The sequence below is a fragment of the Odontomachus brunneus genome, unplaced genomic scaffold (assembly GCF_010583005.1).
Source record: "Odontomachus brunneus isolate Ranch 3 - 2012 unplaced genomic scaffold, Obru_v1 Obru_scaffold_003, whole genome shotgun sequence".
Lineage (NCBI taxonomy): Eukaryota > Metazoa > Arthropoda > Insecta > Hymenoptera > Formicidae > Odontomachus > Odontomachus brunneus.
Genome location: NW_022639453.1, coordinates 2,421,200 through 2,442,384, shown reverse-complemented (window position 1 = coordinate 2,442,384; position 21,185 = coordinate 2,421,200). Strand labels below are relative to the sequence as shown.

At 31.6% G+C, this 21,185-nt stretch overlaps 1 protein-coding gene across 1 annotated transcript in view; it reads right to left on the bottom strand.

Annotated features, from left to right (window-relative positions):
- Nucleotides 1-18,700, bottom strand: part of LOC116844119 — a 22,108-nt gene extending 3,408 nt beyond the window's left edge. Inside the window, exons 1-3 of the mRNA XM_032815274.1 lie at nt 18,420-18,700; nt 17,077-17,217; nt 736-944 (exon numbers count right to left, since the gene is read on the bottom strand). Coding sequence (XP_032671165.1) covers nt 736-944; nt 17,077-17,208 — 341 coding nt within the window. The 5' untranslated portion in view covers nt 17,209-17,217; nt 18,420-18,700. The remainder of the gene's footprint in view (nt 1-735; nt 945-17,076; nt 17,218-18,419) is intronic.
- Nucleotides 18,701-21,185: the final 2,485 nt, after the last annotated feature.

Sequence of the window (21,185 nt, the reverse complement as noted above, 5' to 3'; positions counted from 1 at the left end):
GTGCGGGGGACGTAGCCTCCCGCTAGTTGTTCGATATCGCACTTATCTTTCGATATTGCTCGTTAACGGGACACAGTATCGAAAAATTGTAATATATTTTTCGGACTTCTTTCATCAATAATTTTTTAACAAACAATGAGCGACGGCTAAAATCTTCAGAAGGTCACTCAGAAGGGTGACCTCTATGACATATGTCAAGATCAGGCTGATCGGAGGTGGCGCCCTTTTTCTACACCTTTACCGGCGTTTTTCATACATAAAATGACTGAAATCGAACAGACGACGTAAAGTTCCCATAAAAATCGCGGAAGAGAGTCTGAGACACCCTGTAGAAGAAGATTGATTCTATCATGTTTGTATAATCAATTACAATGAATAGTTGTCTGAGAAGTTATTTATAATTATGAAACGTAGCATCTTGTACCAATATATATGTATACATAACACCTCTATATGTTTACATAAAACTGAAAAGATTAAGAATTAAACTACAAAGGTTCGTCGAATATTCGTCACGAATTTTATTTGTGACGCTAACTGGCGAACTGTTGGCGGATTATCTCGAGGTAGTTGCGTCTCTTGAAATTTAGTTTGCAACTTGCAGACGTCTGCGTGCGAATAACGCGGCAGATTTTGTCGCGCTGTCATCGCGAATATCATTTTCGTCCGTGGTACACGATGGTCCAATACAGAGCGACACAGACCTTCCCCACTCCCCCCCCCCACAGTCCTTACCTCTTAAACTCTTCCTCTAAAAGCCCGTAGACAGTCATCCTTTCGTCCCGGCTAACACTCGCACGACGTCGCCGTGACGACGACGCGCCCTCGAAGAACTCCGTGAAGAACGTCGCGTTCGGCGGCAGGGCGTATTGGAACTGAAAGTTTTGCCCGTAAACCAGAATCCTGCCTGAGAGCTCTACCGGCACCGCAAATCCCACGACGAGCTTATCGCAAATTCACAGTAAATGAATACGAGAATATATTTGTCGGATTCTGAGATTCCGCGGAGAATGATCGCGAGTGTAGCGCAATGCAGCATTCGTGAATCGATTCGCGTTTGCATTCTCGTCATAGAGTCCGACAGACTTCATACTCGAATCGTCAATTAATTTTTTTCTTACTGTGCGACGCTTTCTGTGTGAGACGCTTAGTCTATAGCCTTAAAAAAATATTTTTTAAAACAAGACGCTCCCCACTACAAATCTCTTCTAAAACTTGTATTGAAAATCGATGGATATCTTGTCGTTGTTAAGCAACAGATTGCTCACATTTTGTCATTGCAAATATAAATTTCCTTACTATTTCTTATTATTCCTTAACTATTATTTCATACTAACATGTAATTATATATAAGAGGTACTTCATATTAACAAATTCAATTCAATACTACAATTAAAACTTCATAATAACAGATACAATGAATTACACAGTATGAAGTAACAACACCAATCTTGTAATTTCCGAGTAGAAATGTAACTAACCGACCTGATTCAAAAGCTATTACAAGCCACATTAATTTCTTCGGAGATAAATTTATTAAAATCTGGAAAAATAATATAATTTTAATTTTAAGTTTATAATTTTAAAATGATTTAAATTTAATTTTAAGTGACAAATATGATCAATTAAATCGAGGTTTTTCTTTTTCCCGTAAAATTTTGTGGGGAATGTTTATTCACAGTACTATTCGTTATATTTCATCAACAATGTTTGAATTTAAAAGAAAAATTAAACGTATTTAAACGTACACATATCTGAATAGAAAGAAACGACTGAGTAGAAATAAATGAGAACTAGCGAATTTGATTTAAAAAACTTGTAGCTAATTAGTACAGGCTAGAGACTAAATTTTCACTAACTTATTACTAGTTCGTTACTGATTGATTATTTACTAAAATGTAGGATCAGAATTTTGTGGCTAATCCTAGTCCTTACATAACTCATATATCGAATATGATCGAGCAGATAGCGCTGTTTATTCTAAAATATATAATCTATATCGTCATTACACTAAAAATAATTTTGTAATATTTAACAAATGTATCTGGTTGAACGTTTCAATGCAATATTTGATAATTATCAATATCAAATATGACAATAGAGTTACTAACTATCTCTTTGATAATAATTAAAAAGTAATTAACAGTAAGAAGTAAAACAGTAAGTAGTAAAACAAATTCCTTATTTAATTGAACCAATTAAATCTTTTGGAAAGTACTACCAAATTATATATTTTATTACTAATTTGGTTATATAATAATTACTAAATAGTTTTATTGCTTAAGTATTTATATTTTTAGTTAAAATTTACTAAAGCAATTAGCAACAATTATCCAGTCTTGATGATTACTACCAAACCTTTTATCAGTGTAATATTTTAGAATTAGGTTGCAAACAAAAGAATTTATTATGCTATTCAAATTTTGTTGTTCAGGTTATGTTATTACATAAATGTTCTTAAAAATTACTAACCATAAACGATTACTGGCTAGCAAATACTTATAACTTTTCATCTGTAATAATTATTTTCCATAACTGTATGTAATATCTCTTGTCTATCCATCAGTTAACTTACTTATATAATCACTAGAAGAAATGAGCGTTACATTGTTGGCTAGCAGCGACGTGGGACACAAATTTATTGTAAATATCTACTTGCTAGTCACGAGATTCAATTTCTACTCGGGATATCCATTCTGAACGTTCAGCGACGAAGCTATACATACAGCTCGGCGGTAGGGGTTAAGGGTTAAGCTTCGGAACGTGCTTTTATTATTTCAAGGATATACCCAGAAGTCGCGACAAGCAATTCGCTCGCTTACTCAGAAAAATATAGACCAAAGATGCCGAAGATTGATGCCGCGATTGTTTCGGGAACAGTCGGGACAAAGCGCGAGGAACGAGACGCGATCGCGGCTGCGGAGGAAACTGATGCTGAGTAATGTCATCGTTGATGCAATCTTAGATACGCGTGGTAGACATAAAAATTCATATCCGACGATATGTGGTCGTAAAGAAAAGAATCGGCCTGGATGGGGGCGCATAGAAACCTGGGAGTAGAACTCGCGAATTCATTTCAGAGATTACGCGCGGCGTCGTAAATCACCCGTGAAATGGCGGAGGAAACGCGAATCCGCACGAGAACGGCACGCCGCATAGGAAAGGATAGTGCGCGCAAAGTATCAATAATGATATCGACGGTTATTGAGTGCAAAAATGCGCGTCCGACTAGGCGATGGTCGTTGCCGCCGCGAAGGTGTGCGCGCGAGTTCGCATTTCAGAGAAGATTGATGAGTGACAGTTTGGAGATACGAGAGGCGAGACAACTACCCGTCTTAGGGTATGCACTTTTAGAGGATGAGAGGGAAAGAGAGAGAGAGAGAGAGAGAGAGAGAGAGCAAAAGAGCGAGAAAGGAGAAAGAGTATAATTTTTAAAAACCCGGTTTTCTTGAATCACTAAAAAAAACAGAAAAACGATTTTTCTTCAAAAAATTGATCTTTTTGAGAAAAATTGCTACTTAAAGATATTCTAAGAGAAAATGTTTTACTTAAAAAGAATATATACTATATAAGAATATATACTATATAAGAATATATACTATAGTTTCGTTTATTTATATGTGGTGTGCTTTTTGTTTGTCTTGTATTTAATATAATCTTATTAAATAAGGAAAAGAAACTTTAAAGTTAGAAATTCTGAAGTAAAAACGTGCAGGAAATGGAATGTTTTACATATATGTAAAATCTCTTATCATAGAGACTCAGATTTTAATGACTACTTTCACACTTATAAAACCTCCTATAAGGATGCAGTAATTGACATATAATCGATATAAAATTGCAATACAATAATCCAAAAATGTACAGAATACATATACAATCTATTGTCAGATTCTGTTTGCAAACCCACACAACAATACGACGTCTTAAAGACGTCTGAAAGATATCTTAAAATTTCTCAGACCTCTTAAAAAGTTATCAGAGAGACATCTTTATGATATCTTTAGGAAATTTTATGTCTTGATGTAAAATTTCTTAAAGACATTATTTTAAGGCATCTTTAAGACTTTATATTAAAACGTCTTAAAGATGTCTTGCTGAAGATTACTTTACGACCTTTATATATAAATTTTATTTTGTTCTTCTATCTCTCTCTTTCTTCTATCATATGGCGATGATAAAAATATGTAGTCTCATATCAAAAATTATAATGACCTTGAAATCCTAAAAAATATGACCTTGAAAAATATGAGAAAAATTTCTTATTTTTTAAAATATTTGTCTCCTCAACTGAATAATCCCCCTTTGGCATCCTCCTATCATAAAACATAAGCGAGATATTTAAGGTGATCAAGTTGGACACTCTGTATATATATGCTACTACAGATTTCTATAATTATATATACATTAACAAGGGAAGGATATTTTATTTATTATCATTTATTTGTTGCAGTCAGTTGAGAATTATGATTAGAGTGTAGATTTGCTCATATGTTCTGCTCACGATTGGGATTAGGATATTCAGCACATCATATACTTTAAACTTTAAAATATATGCTACCAAATAATGAATTTTGATCATACATGATTTAAAATTTAAAGCATATGGTATCGGATACCATCAATATTGGCTAGCTGTCATCAATACCTAACCTTGAACAGGATGAGCAAATCCACAGTTTAATTTATTCTCAAGAACCTTTTGTATGGAAAAAAGAAAATTTTTGCTCTGTACTGCAACTTAAAAGTAAACTGACCAAATTATAAAAATATACAGTTTAATAACTTCTCCAAGATTTTGATATGCTTCACACGACGCTTGCAAAGACTAAAAGATCGTTATAATATTTGTTATAGCAACAGAGTAAAAATAAACCTCATAATTGGTAATGTAAGCAGTCATACATAGTCTTAAAAGACATCAGAGGTAAGGCGTCCTTAAGACGTCTCAAATGAGACGTCTATAAGATAATGTGATTTAGGTGATGTTTTAAGGACGTCTTATTTAAAACGTTTTTAAAACATCTTTTAGACACGCGTGTCGTGTGTAAATTCTGTCCACAGAACAACATTAGATCACAGACATGAATGACTACGGATTTGATCATATTAAATCTGTCGTCAAACTACTAACAAATTGCTTACTAAGTGCATTTATCTTTAGTTAAATGCACGCAACTATCTTCTTTGCAGAAAGAAGCAAATAAAGATTCTAACTAAATACGCATGAATCTTTCCAAGAAAATTGTTCTATTCTTGAGAAAGAAACCGAAAAAATTCACGGAAAAATTGAAAAAAATCGGTTTTTTTCCGTACCTCCAAAACTATAGAAAAGAGAAATGAGAGAGAAAAGTGGGAGAGGGGAAAGAAAAGAAAGAGAGCGCAATATTTATAATACGCTCCAAGACACAGTCTCCTAAAGCAGTGACAAAGAAAAAGATATATAAGAGAAGAATATAAGTAACACACTTTTCCATCTTTATACTTAATATATGATAAAAACAAATGATAATTAAAATACAGTAGAAATAAAAATAGACTTTTTTCTTCTTCTTGATGTTAGGTAAAAACCCATTGTTTCAAAGGCCACTTGTGACAGAAATAAAAATGAAAATGCAAGTACTCTTAGAAAGTACTCTTATAAAGCGAACAATCATGAATCGCAAATTTGCCGAACAGCAAATGAGTTTTTCTCGATTCAAAAGCGTCTTGTCAGAGGACGCACAGTCACACTCGAATCGATGTTGTCACGCATCTTTCACGAAAACCCGTTCCCGTTCTTTTTACTTACGATTCGCGAAAATTAACTCGCGTATGCGGTGTGAGGAAGAAATTAAACGAGCACTGCGCGCACAGTGCGTTGCTCATCGTGTGAGATTCATACATGCGCCGGAACACTGTCTCGGCCCCGTGGATCGCGTGTAAGAATTGAGCTAAAAATTCATCACGAAGAGTACGCAAGCCCGTAAAATATCCGCGGGATGAAAGCTCGCAAAACCTGGCCTCTGGAAAATGGAAGCGCTAGCCACAGCCAAAGAAAGGAAGGAAGATGACGTCGGGGGTGACGAAAGGGATTGCTTCCTTCTCGAGTCTCCTCGTGTCCGTAGTCGTGTCCAGAAAAATGCACACAATGAAGGAGCAATAAAACAAATGTAGCGAGCTCTCATGCGCCAAAATGGAGGCTAACACCAATAGCAATAAACATGATGACAAAGTACGTTAGACGTAGGTGCCGCAATCGTTTTGTTGCTTTGGAAGAAAGCTCGCGCAAATTAACTTATCAATTCGCCTCAATTCACACACACACACACACACACACGTGATTTCTACACAAGTATAACTGAAAGGGAAACAATACTCCTATCAGAAGGATTAATTTTTGCCTTCAAAATGGATTATTAACTGAAAACAAGCTCAAAATAAGATGTATAAAGCGTGATAGGTGAATATTTCCAAAAATATTGACGACAAAAAAATTTTATTGCACAAAGATGAAGTGGTTTAAAACTTACACCTTTTTTTATATTTCAACGACTTAAGTGATTATAAAATCATAGAATCCGCATCTCATTATGCATTACAATTGCATATATTAAAAAATATATAGTTCCAATAAAAAAGAAACTTGATTGCTTTGTGATATCCTTATTGAGAATTTATATAGAAAAAAATAAATATTATATAACATTTATACAGGATATCTGACAATACATGTACTAATTTCGTGTACGTGTAGATTAGGTGGAACTAAACAAAAAATTGCTCTGCCCTTTTGCAAACAATCACGTCAAATATTTAGTTATTAATTAAAAGAAGATTGGAGAGTGATTGCATGTGTTAACGTGACTGGAGTGCTGTAAAAGCGGTGTCTTTACATACAAGATGTCCCAGATTCTCCTCCGCAATTTTTATGGGAACGTAGAACGAATTGACATGAACATAAAAGTCCTATACCGTTTTGTGATATTCACAATAATAGTCGAGATATTAAATAAAAAAGATTAGTGAATAATTACATGCGATATAGGTGAGCTGTAGCGACTATGTGTGCGTTGTGTGTTTGTACATTATGTCAAATTGAACGAAAAAACTTTTTATTATTTTACAAATAACCATGTATATTTTTATTTGTCAATTAAAAATGTTACATAATTGTGCGCAATAATCAAATCTTTAATTAATACCTAAAAATCTATATTTGTAGGGTTGGGAAATACTTGTAATAAAGTTACAGTTACATTTTTTCGGTAACTGTAACTTAACTTAGTTACTTATTTTTAGTAACTTGTAACTTTTTTAACAGTTACTTTAATAGTTACTTGGGAAACGTAAAATAAAATTAAAATTATATAGTAATCGTATATTAATTTAATAAATTTATCAACATATTTATGAAGCATGTGATTAAATTTTTTTACCTCTACAATATATCCACTATTATGAAATTTTTATTATGTTAAGTACAGATTTGAAATATACTAAATGGATAGACTAATTAATGTGATAGATATTAATTATAAAATTCAATTCTTACATTTTAGTAAAGCTTAAAATGTGAGATTTTTGTATTTACAATAATAATTTACAATCATTTCAGGAAAGTAAATTAAAAGTAACGACCCGTTACTTTTTGAGTAAATAAACTGTAACGAGTTACTTTTCATAGCCAATAACTTGTAAAAGTAACTAAGTATATTTTCAGCAAGAGGAACTGTAACTGTAACTAGTTACTTTTGAAAAGTAACTTTCCCAACCCTGGTTATTTGCAAAATACTAGAGGTCTTTTTTGTTCAGTTTGACCTAATGTATACAACGACAGACGGTGCCACTACAACTCATCTACCATATCGTGCGTGATCATTCATCAATCTCCTTTAGTTGATATCTCGAGATTTATTGCGAATATCAGTGCAAAACGGTGCAAAACAGTGTGGGACTTTTATGTCTACTTGAATCCATTCTACGTTTCCACAAAAATTGCGGAGGAGCATTTGAGACGCCCTATAATGTATTCAAAACATTTAACTCTTAAAACATCTTAACTTTAAAATTTAATGACTAGTTACTCATAAAATTAAATAAAATAGGACCGAAACACTTATCTTTACTGAACAATTTTTACAAAGTTTTCATTAAAGATTAACTTTCCCAGCTTTTGTTTAACTCGCAGCAACGTACTTTTTGTCATTTTAATTTTATCTGATATAACTTCTCTTTCTGTCACCAAAATGTAATAAGTAAATTTCTTAACAAATATACTTTTGGAGATATTCACCTATCACGCTGTAAGCGCGGCCTCTTGTATAGATGCCCCGAAAATTTAAACCGCGACAATGAAAGAAGTACAGCGGAGCTTGGAGAAGGAAGCGCGGGTTGGAATAAAACGGAAGCATCCCTTCGCAGCCTTCCGTCATGCGAGCCGGAAACGGAAGGAGTGACCGTGAACGCGGTGGATTCCTGCGTCGAGGAGATCCTCGTCGCCGTGATCTCCTTTACTATTCACAATGAATGTTTTCCGTCTCCCCCGCTGTGTTATAAATACGCGCATCGATTCTTATTAATCAATCATGCAAATCGCGGAGTCAGCTGCTGGCTGGAGGATAAATTCGTAATTCAGACAGTTTACTTCGAAAGGCGGACGCGCGGCTGAAATAAACATTACAAATTGTAAACTCGATTCGCCATTTCGCGGTAAAAATTCCACGCTCGTGATTGCACAAGGCGAACACCGAGAAAATGCACTTCGACGGCGCAAAGTTTTACGCAAACGTCGAGCCCGTCTGCCAGCTGGGGTATTTCGATTGCTGTTTTGTCCGGATGAAGGTCTCTCTATCCTTACGCTATTTTCGCAAGCTAACCTGCGGATGACGGAAAAGCCGTACATACAACTGCCCTCCCTTTTCCCTGGCGACACGCCAGACCTGTCCTTCCGCGCGTGCATTAGTTTTTATGGCGCGCGCCGCCTATACTTTGCTTAGACACCTGGTGCTCTTCATGCAAGAACTAATAAACATTTGCCAAAATGAGCTACTATGCGCTCTCGAGAGCGATCATTGGTTCACATATGGCCGGCTATTTATATATATTTATATACATTATTGATCTTTCAAAAAACTATCTACTCTCTCTTAAGGCTCCTGGGGAGTCGCATCATCCATCTCTTTTTAATGACGTCAGAAGCGAGAAAACGTATGCTAAAAATTCCTGCAAAGTACGTCGAGATAAACAGATATATTCACATAACGACATTTGCGATCGATTAAGTACACCTCTAAAATACTCCGTACACTTTCCTTTTATTCGAACAATCAACAGATAATTATAAAATAAATATGACGTGCAGTCGTCTTTTCTAACCTAATTTCCTCATTATCTTGTCATATTAATTTTCCGATTATCTATTGATTTTTAGAACAAAAGGAAAGTATACGGAGTATTTTAGAGGTGTACTTAATCGATCGCAAATGTCGTTTTGTAAATATATCTGTTTATACTCGACGTATTTTGCAAGAATTTTTAGCATACATTTTCTCGCTTCTGACATCATTAAAAAGAGATGGATAATGCGACTCCCCAGGAGCCTTAAGGGGACTGGAGGGTCAGATTACCTGAAAATCGTGCTTGTTTTTTCACAATTTTTTATGACAAATTGAATGAATATGCGAAAGTGTTATTTTGACATGTATTTATATAACATATAAAGAAAAGAAAAATATAATTTTGATGACCAATATAAGTGTATGGTACATGCAATTAAAATATATTTTGTTTTTCTTTTCAATGTCGTCATTTTGCAGTAATATCTTGACTCTCGGTGGTTTAATTAAACTGAATTTTATGTAGAAAATTTCCGAGCTTGTCGTTATCGTGTGAACCATTATAATAGAAATTGAGTAAAAGTTAACAAAATTACAAATCTTAATGGGATATTATTAAATTTTCAGTTCTTTTATAGTAAAAAAAATTAATATTTCAAAATTAAATATTTTCACGAGTTTGTCAGTGGTTCACACGATAACGACAAGCTTATAGAAATTTTCTACCTTTAGCTTAATTGAACCACCGAGAGTCAAGATATTACTGCAAAATGACGACCTTAAAAAGAAAAATGAAATATATTTTAACTGCATGTACCATACACTTATATTGAATATTTGATCATCAAAATTATATTTTTCTTCTCTTTATATATTGTATAAATATAAGTCAAAATAACATTTTCACATATTCATTCAGTTTGTCATAAAAAATTGTGAAAGAACAAGTACGATTTTCAGGTAATCTGACCTTTCAGTCCCTTTAACTTCTCGACTCTCAAGTGGGGTGAGCCGTTCGCCCTATAAATGATTTTTTTATAGTAATTCTATTAAAAAATTTTGATAACTTTTGTGGATTTTTCTAATGGATTTTTAAGTTATAAAGTTTTTGTTTTATTTTTTAGTTATAAGCTTTTGTTTGAGACAAATAAATGCATGATATATGCAATTTTTAAGAATAATTAGAAGAATTAGAAGAATAATTTTAAGATGTATAATTTATTTACTCGAACCGAGCCATTTCGCCTCTCTTGGGAATTTATATCACAAACATATTATTTATTTTATATAACAATTAATATTATAATACAGAATTGTATTTTAATCTAAACATATGATAATCAAAAAACGTATTATATGCTTATAACTCATAACAAACATATTATATATATAATATCTCAATTAATTTTTCAACTCTCATATCGATTTCCCAAACATAAGTTCCCAAATGAAGCAAGCGGCTGGTTTCAAAAAGTTTTTCATATAATAAGATGCTTATAACTTTAAAAATTATTTTTGAATATAATAAATAAAGATATAAATGCGTAAATATAATATAATATGTCATTTAATTTATATTCATATCCAATGAATAGAATATATTAAAATATTAAAACTATAATTATAGTAACGAAACAATTATTATAGTTCTTGTACCATAACAAGTATTGCACAACAACTAGAGTATGGTATAAAAACTATAATAATTGTTTTGTTATTATAATCATAAAGCTTTAAAGATATTCTATATCAAAAAATAAATGACATCACATTATATTTACGCATTGTTATATTTATTTACTATATTTTAATATAATTTTTAATGTCATAAATATATTATCACACGGAAAATTTTGTGAGATCAGCCGCTCGTTCCACTCGGAAACTTATGTTTAGGAAATTTACATAGGAATCGAAAAGTTAAATATTTAATGTGTCTTTCGAGTTCCTACTTCTCGAGTTCCTTAAACACGGGAATTTTATAGTTAAAATTGCTATAGAATTTTATAACAAAAAACATCAACATTCTGCTTTAATCTATTATCTGTTTTGTTATTTATTTTTATTTTTCGTCCTTTTATGTATTTATTTCATTCTATTTTATTTTAAGAAATAAAATGTTAACTTTTAAAATCTTTTAAAATCAGCATGTTATTTTAACATGCCAATTAATAATATTTATTATTCGTACTTATGTATTCGTACTTATTTGACATCATTTAAAGATCTGCGTATTATTTTGATATGCTAATAAATTATATATATTAGGGTAAACTGGAATAAGATGGCCACTTTTTTAAAATACAAAAAAATACATTTTTTATTGTTATTTCTTAATAGCGTTTGGTACATTACTTCACTGAAGCTTATAGTATATAATACTATCGGAGTTAAAAGGAAAATACTTCAGTGAAATTATTTATTACAAAAATATCAAAACATGAACATTGGCCATCTTACCTAAATGATTAAGACAAGATACGAAATAGATAACCCATACATATTTTATGTTCAAGATTCTGTACCTATTATTTTATAAAATAATAAAAAAAACATAATTTGACATATTTATTTTAGTATAGGATATTTAATACATATTATTTGTGAAAAATGTAATACATATATAAAATAGAAATGTCTATTACAAAACTGAAATTCTAAATCCAATTTTTGATCAAAACATATTTTACATGAAATTTAATTACTGTAATATTAAAAGTAATTTTTCAAATATAACGACTTTCGTTTTATAAATGTTAGAATGATAGTGGGCCATCTTATCCAAAATGTAAGTGAAAGACGGTTATAATAATACTTATAAACACATAGTGAAAACGAAAATAAAAATACATGTTATATCACAATTTTCATACCTACTTTATGTATCTAACGTTGATTGCGATAACTTAACTGTAATTTATTCGACATTACAGCAAGTATTTTTACTAGCATAAAATTGAACAAAATTTTATATGAAGACATGTTATACATTGTCTCCGTGAGCAATCCGTGTAAACGCGTTGTAGCGTGACGTGGATGAAAAATTAAGGGCGACTCGCGCCGATTAATGGAGGCTGCTGGAAAACAATCGAGCACACTCGACGAATCTGCGCAGAATGTTGACGGTGACAACAATGAAAATTTCGGAGAGTGTATCTTCGTGACTGTCCGCTCTTTTTTCGTCTCCCCCGTCTAAGTCCCTGTAAATTATTTTCACTTTGTTTCTCCGGGAGAGCCACTCCTGCACGAATTTACACGTGCAGTGACCTGTACGTGCCCAATCCGTTTTTCCCTTTGGTTGCCTCCGTTTTAAGGCAAATATTCAAATATTTACAATTCCAGCGCTCTTTGGATTAAAGAGTCTCTCTCTGGCTTTCGTGAGAGGTCAATCGACTATATCGCGTTATAACACGAACAATCGATGTCAATTTACCCCGCCTGCTGACGCGTACACCCGGCGTGCCGCGCCCTCGAAGCTCTTTCACGCTTGGCGCTTTGACCCGGATACATCGAATTTGTCTCCGAAAAGGCGTTTGCATCTTAGCTCGTGCACTTTCGGGCGCGAGCGCGCGCATGGAATTTTTCCATTTTCGGCAGAGCCGCGTGGAAAAACACAGGCTGAATACGAACGCTCGTTTGTATCCTCATATTCTCGCTACGTCGAACCGCCGTAACGCCGTATGTCACATTTGCAACCACATTTTACAGCGCACCGTCGATTAATTACGAAACATTTGGTGGAAATGTCAAAGCTTTTCTTCATATAAATTCTTTTAGATTTCACTAATAGTGTAGTAATAATATATAACAGTAAAATAATAACAATGATAGTATATATACAAAATAATAGTAATATATAGAGTGACTGTCAGTTGAGTTTATTTTTTGTTAAGGAATATAATAAATATTGTCGGAAAGTTTCTTAACAGGAGATTTCAGTTACTGAAATGTAAGTATGAAACAGGAAATTAATAAATTAAGATAGACCGTCGGTATGTTTTTCGGTCCTACAATTAACAATAAAAAAATTTGGCAGTACAAATAATAAATTTTAATAATTTCATACTAATTTTAGACAGTTATATAGAAAAGATCACACATTTCAAATTTCTCTTCTTTTATAATATATTCTAAAGGGGGAAATTCTGAACCTCCTTTCTCTCTTTCTCTCCCCCCTCTCTCTCTCTCTCTCTCTCTCTCTCTCTTGCTTATATATATTTTAAATTATATTATAATCACATGCGATTCTAAAACATATTACTTAAAGATTTTACAATTTTACATAGAACTATATTGAGAATTAACTTTTTTCTTTTCTACTGTCACTCCAAATATATCATGTGCTATTCTTCTTTGTTTACATTTCTATTTACATACGCTATTTTCTCTAAATACTTTTCAGTTTATGAAAGGTCTATCGAAAATATTCGCACACACATCTTTCTCTTTACTAAATTGATGAATTTATCATATACTCAAATAACATTCTGTAATGATTAACAAAAGCCTGCAAGGCTTAAGCTTGAGAGAGAAAAAGAGAGAAACAGAGAGAGAGAGAGAGAGAGAGAGAGGGAAAGGGAGGAAGGGAGCGAAAAGAAGAGGGAGAGGGAGGGAAAAAAAGAGACCTATATCATTAAAATATTTCTTTATAAATTTTGCTATACATCTAAACTCAAATCTTGCGTAAGAACCTTTAATAATCTCTTTGATAATCTCAGGAACTACACACAATCCTTATGTAGTTTAAGTACAGATGACAGGGATTTAATATTTATTGTATAATGTTATAGATACTCTTTATAACATTTTTCAAAATCAAGGATATCGATATGTAATTGTTTTTAAAATTTCCCTAATTTTTACTATACAATATTCTCAACATATACGATAATCGGATACTAACGCATTCGCTTCGGATAATTTTTACTTAAAAACGAGACATCTCGTTCGCCGAACCTATCGAACTATCTTAAGACCAAGGAAAGTAACAATCGCGAAAGCGATAATGTTACTTATACAAGCGAAGAATAAAGATCCCCCGTAATTTTTACAACAAACGAGAACTCAAAGGAAGGGAGAAAGCCGATATTCTCCCCCGTCCTCAGTTACTACCCCGAACACTTTTAAAAGCGTTTATTTACACTCCGGTCAGATATCCCGTGAAGTTTTCGTTTAATTTCCCCCTAAGTTTTCTTGCCTTTCGAGAGTAACTAATAACTGAGAATTTCGCAGAGGCAGGCAAAAACTAAGACAAACAACCCATCACGACATCGAAGAGCCGTCTCATTCACCGCGAGCGGGAGCAAGAAGGAGAACCGCAGGGTAAGAGTTTTCCCGATTTCATTAAAGAATTTGAAGACACGGCGCAGTGTAGATGAAACTGCGGTTAATTATCAATCGTGTATCAACGACGAATACGTTCTTGCTGGTTAAAAAAATTTAATTTTTTCTCTTTCCTTTTTTTCTGTTTTCCGCATTTTTTTCGAGGACGGTAACAACGCTATTCTATCCATAGTCGTAAAATTTTACCGCGAGAGGAAAAGGGATAGAACTCGAATCCTTCTTTGCGAATCTAATAAGGTTAAACAGTATCGTGATCTCGAGACTTAAAGGACCAGATCAACGTAGCACTCTGAAAAAGACATATTTTTTAATATTATTTCTACGAAAATGGACCAAACTAACGTTTTGAAATATTGTGTATATTAATTGATTATTAAATTTTATATTATTATTTTTATTATTTAGGAAAACCTATAAATAAATATACAGCATGTGATTGAACTTATGACTATAAAAAAGTTGCTGCATTCGGTAGGAAAAAGACGCCTGTTCAAGTGACCTAAGATCAAAAAACCAAAAAATTTCTTAAATAAAATGCTTAATGCTAAATGCTAAATGCTAAAATTGTAGTTTGAAAAATGAACCTAAAAAATTCAGAAAAATATTAAACTTAATGCTTTTTTAATAATGGAATAAAGAAAATTGCGAAATTTGATTATTAAATTTTTAAACAACTATTGTTTCTCTAATTTTCGTTCTATAACTTAAAATTTGGATTCTTCCTTTAACTAGTGAGTTCGGTCACATGTTGTATATTTATTTATAGATCTTTCTAAATAACAAAAATAGTAATATAATGTTTAATAATTATGTAATTATATAATGTAATTATGTAATATATAATGTCTCGAAACATTCGGTTAATCCATTTTCACAAAATTAATTCACAAGAATACGCTTTTTTTAGTGCGTTACATTCGTCTGACCTCTTAAGAAAGTTGTAAAACAAAATGAATGTATTAAGAATTTATTAGAATTTATACAATATATAAATTGCAATGTTATCTAACTGCTCATGCAGTTAAAAAAGGGTTAACTATTTGATAGTTAAAATATTTGAAACTAAAGTTGACACATTTTATATATATCCTTTGAGATTAGCGAGCTATTTTTTATTTTTATTTTTTGAAATTAGAATTTTAATTGTTATGATAATTAAATACTAATATACCGATATGCACAAAGAATAACTGACTGTTTTGTTTAGAAAATATGGGATTTTAGAAAATATGTTACAAAATATGTTTTGTTTAGAGACATGGGATATTGTTTGTGACTTTTCTAAGAAGTAATGAAATATTTTGCAGTTATTATTACTAAATTATTACTCTTAGATATCTCTTACTGTGTGCTGTTATCAGTCGCGAAAGATGCTAGATATTGTTTCATGCGTTCTATGTATTTTCTGTAAGTTTATTGAAATTTGTTTAATACTTTTGCATAAAGCAAATGATAAAATTCCGTTTTTTATATACCATATATACACATTTACGTTATTAAACAATTTTTCCCCGTTTTAATTAAATGCCAAAAATATTGATTATTCAAGTTTTATACTACCTAATCCAAACTTATACATTTCGGGGCATAATGGGATTACGTCATTAAAATGTTAAGTTGCGTTATATCTTTTCATATATTTCAGAAAATTGCTACCAACTTTTACCACATATTATTGTCATTAATATTTGAATAATAATACGATATGATTTCACTATTTTACAAAAAATTTGTGTTGTCAGTAATTATAATTAATTAAACATACAATGATATACTTATATATTGCGTACCTTAATTTAAGTCATTTTCAAGAAAATTAATGATTCTTCTGAAAATTAATGATTGGGAAATTAACAAGTTTTGTGAAGTACCCCATTTTACTCCGCGTAGAAAGCATAATAAAGTTAAGTGAAGTTTTTAGAAATAGTAATTTTGTTCTTCTTAACTATTTCTTTTCGGAGTAAAACTTGTTTTTCTTATAGTAAATATTTCAAAAATCGTTTTGATGTAATATATAAAGTTGATTTATATATTTCTAATATATTTAAAACTTATTTAAACTTTAGTTTCTATGCACATTATGCGCGACAAATCCCTTTACATATACGTATACACATATATTTAAACACTTATATATCTCTTTCTATTATCTATACCTATCAGATCAACTAATGCATAAATGAAACATTAATAAGAAAAATGTTAAAAATATTTTTCATATTTGTAATATTATATATATACCCATCTCCAGTTTGTCTAAAAAATTAATGCTTATTATTTAATTAATAAAATAAATAAGTATATAGTAATGTAATTTGTTTTGTGATAAATAACAAGTTTATGAGTTCTTGATGAATCACATCAAAATATTACACTAAGCCCCCTCTTTACAACTTCCTTAATTGCTTCAAGATACCTTAAACGTTCCTCCGAACGGATAGACGATCGGCGGCGGAAGCAATCCCTGTCTTTTCACTCTGGACGCGTAACTTTCGTTGCTCCAGCAATACAACACAAAAAAGATTAACGTGAATACCTCGTCCGCCATTATCAGAATCTAACGTGGAACAAAGAATACGTATGTGTATCGTGTATGAGAGAAGATTATGGAATTATGATTCTTTTCTAGATTGCTACCTGATTATCATGCAACTATAAAGATGAATAACAAAATAACAAAATTCGTGAAGGTAATTATTTAGAAAAGGTTATACACCTCGCGAATTTCTTTTAATATATATATATATATATATATATATATATATATATATATATATATATATCGTTACAAAATATTATATATAAATATAAAATATCGAATATTACGTTTAATATGGAATACTTATAATGTTAAGAATAATAATGTTAATTACTAAATTATTATTTAACGAATATTAAATTTTAAATCATTTGTATCTTAAATTGTATGGAGCTTGCATGCAGTTTCTTAGGTAATATCACTTTAAAGTTTTTAGTAATTTTACTAGTTTAAATTTTATAGTCTTATAATTTCGTCAGTTGTGCATCGTTGCCATTGCTCTAAATATATTATTCGTATTATTCTTCTTTATTTCTTCTTATGTTTACATACGAACTAGTAAAAACTCTGTCAAAACATTCTCCAAATCTTTTGTCTTACTAAGTTAATGAGTCCATCTTCTATACTAGAATAAAATTTTAAAAAGACCAGCAGAGGCTCCTACACAATGTTTAGATATGTAATGAAATTTGTAAAGAAATATTTTAATAATATTTAATGATAATAATTTTTTTTAATAGTTATTTTTAATATTATTTTATTTTTAAGATATCTTAATAATATAAATCACTCTTAAATTTAAATCTTGCAGGTTTCTGCTAATCTCTTTAGAATCTTATTTATTTTAGTATATAATAGACTCAGTTATACAGTTTCAGTTCGTAAATTGAAATGTAATTGAAGAAATTGGCACACGTAAATAAAAAATGTAAACAGAGGAGAACAGCACACGTTATGTTTGAAATGGCAATATAGCAAGATATAGTTCTTAATATAATTCGACATGCAAAGTCTTAAATTGATATATCTTAGAATTACATGCGAGCCACTACATAATTTAAAGTACATAAAATTCAGAATTTCACCATTTGTAACATACCTTAAAATCAAAGAAATCCGAGAGGTGTAAATTTTTTCATGTTAATTAGAAATACTTTCTTGCATGAAGAAAGTAGCAAATTCTTCAGATGTGAAAGGTTTCTTTTAGTGTGTGAACGTACCTGCGACCTTGCGTTACTGGAGACAAGATAGTAGATTCACAGCGGTAGCGACGCGTATGTCGCGCACTCCTTCACCTGGCTCTAACCGCCTGCTTCTACTTACAGCTCTTTGGAACTTCCATCGGAACGCGTCTTGCCAGCCTCGTGGAAATTAACGTGAATTCGTAAAGCCACGCTCGAGATCGCTTGCTCAGCGTGTTGACACCTAACGAATTATGGTCGAACGAGCTCAAGTAATTTCGCACGTGCGCGAACGCAAACGAACGGACAGATGAATGAACCAATGGGGAGAAAAGGGGGTCGCAACCAGAGAAGAAGTAAGTCTATTCTTATACTTATTACGATTGTATTTTATAGTTTATTGTACTTTTTCTATTTTTTACTACCTCCATTTTTTTAGCTCTAACTATTTTCAATCTTTTCTACACACAGAGAAATTACCTAAAAAATATAATGTTATTTTTAGCTCACATATTTAACTTCAAGAGAATTCTTCTAAAATCAAAAGAAAACATTCTAATACTCAAAAAAACAATAGTAGTTGAAAAGTCCTATTTTCTATAATCCTATATTTTAAGCGAAAATTCTTTACACCGAACTATTTCTTTTCTAATGAACTAGTGAAATATTAATCAGAATTAATGAATTATTAATCAGAAGTGAACTATTAATAAAAAATCTACTAGATATTAAGCTTCTTTTTCTTTTGAATCAAAAGGAATATATTGACTTGAGCTTGAATGCTCTCTTAATAAAAGAATTTTCTATTAAGAATCTATTTTTTTTAGATAGATAATATTCTATTAACAAGACTTGTACTATAAATGAAAGATCAAATTCCTCTAACTTTAAAAATATTATGCTTAGAATAAGAATTTCTTTTAGTTTTAAAAGAATCTTCTTGAGATCATATACAAAAGGATTTCCACTAAAGACAAGATTATATTTTTTTGCGTACTACTATATTCAATTAAATGTCACTTGTTTTAAAAGTACTTCTTAAGTTTATATATTCGCAAGTTTATCATAAGTTTATTAAATTTATTTAAAATATATTTCTCTTAATAAATTTCGCATTTCAACCAAGAATATTAAAATAAAGCAAAAATTTAATTTGTTTACTACACAGAGTGGAAACAAGTTTTTCTTTGACAAAGCTTCATAATATTTTTGCAAAAAGAATAAATTCTTCTTTTAAGGATATGATAATATATCTTCTTCAAAATTTGCGATGAGTATATTTTAAAACTATTATCAAGGAAATATTTTTTATAGAAGGTAATCTTTATTTAAATATATTAATTGAAAATAAATATATACAAAAACTGATATTGTAAGTATAATCTCTTTTCTTAACAGTAGAATTATATTTTTCTGTATGTATGCATGTGTTTTCTATGTATATTATGTTTTTAATGTAACCAAAGAGGATTCTTTCTTGTTAATAAATATAATTTTTATTGTTATCTTTCAAGGATAGTTATTGTTATTGGTGTGTTGCTGTTGCGTAGTCTTTTTACTATACTTTTTACTATACTTGTTGCAACAATATAACAATGACATTGTTAAGACACGAATATTAAACTATAGGATATTTTCGAAAGAAGCAGCGGCCTGATTTGCTGTTAATTCGCGAAGTTAATTCACGAAGCTAAAACGAAATCGAAAGCTCCTGTTAGAATTACGACAACAAAATGCAGTTTTTTGAGATATATTTTGTAAATGGACGTGGTAACGCGAAAAATTGTAACCCGACTGCACGAAGTATTTTACAATAAGCGCGACATTTAATTACGATATCGTTCCCTATGCTCTTAACGATCACTCATGATTCGAAATGCCAAATACATTAGTTCGAGCGTGCTGGATATTATATTTCATTGTTAAACTAGGATTACCGTACCCGCCGGGTGAATAAATCTTGCACTTGAATTATATTTTATCCGCTTACACTGGATTTGGCTCCGTCGCTTTCCTCGCGTGTGTTACCAACGACGTAAAATGGCGCGTGGCGTCGCACCGCGTAATGACCAGACTCAATTAATCAACGTTACAATAATTATTTTTAGATTTCGCACCAATCGCGCGTGGTCACTTTCGTATCTTGCGTTACTCAAATCTCGCCGTTCATAGTGAAAAAACGAAATGATTACATTTTGAAGCACAACATCGTGATGCGGAGAATATGTCTCGCAGAGTGTAACACGTGAAGTTAATTCTCTTAACGAGACGTTTCCCGCGGTCCGAGCAATGGCAGGACGTAAATACGAAAATAGTAAATAGAAAGTAGCAACGATGGATACCGTCGCTGCTACTTTCTATTTACTATTTTCGTATTTACGTCCTGCCATTGCTCGGACCGCGGGAAACGTCTCGTTAAGAGAATTAACTTCACGTGTTACACTCTGCGAGACATATTCTCCGCATCACGATGTTGTGCTTCAAAATGTAATCATTTCGTTTTTTCACTATGTGAACGGCGAGATTTGAGTAACGCAAGATACGAAAGTGGCCACGCGAGATTGGTGCGAAATCTAAAAATAATTATTGTAACGTTGATTAATTCAGTCTGGTCATTACGCGACGCGACGCCACGCGCCGTGCAGAAGATACATTATCATATCCTTAAAAGAAGAATTTATTCTTTTTGCAAAAATATTATAAAGCTTTGTCAAAGAAAAACTTGTTTCCACTCTGTGTAGTAAGCAAATTAAATTTTTGCTTTATTTTAATATTCTTGGTTGACATGCGAAATTTATTAAGAAA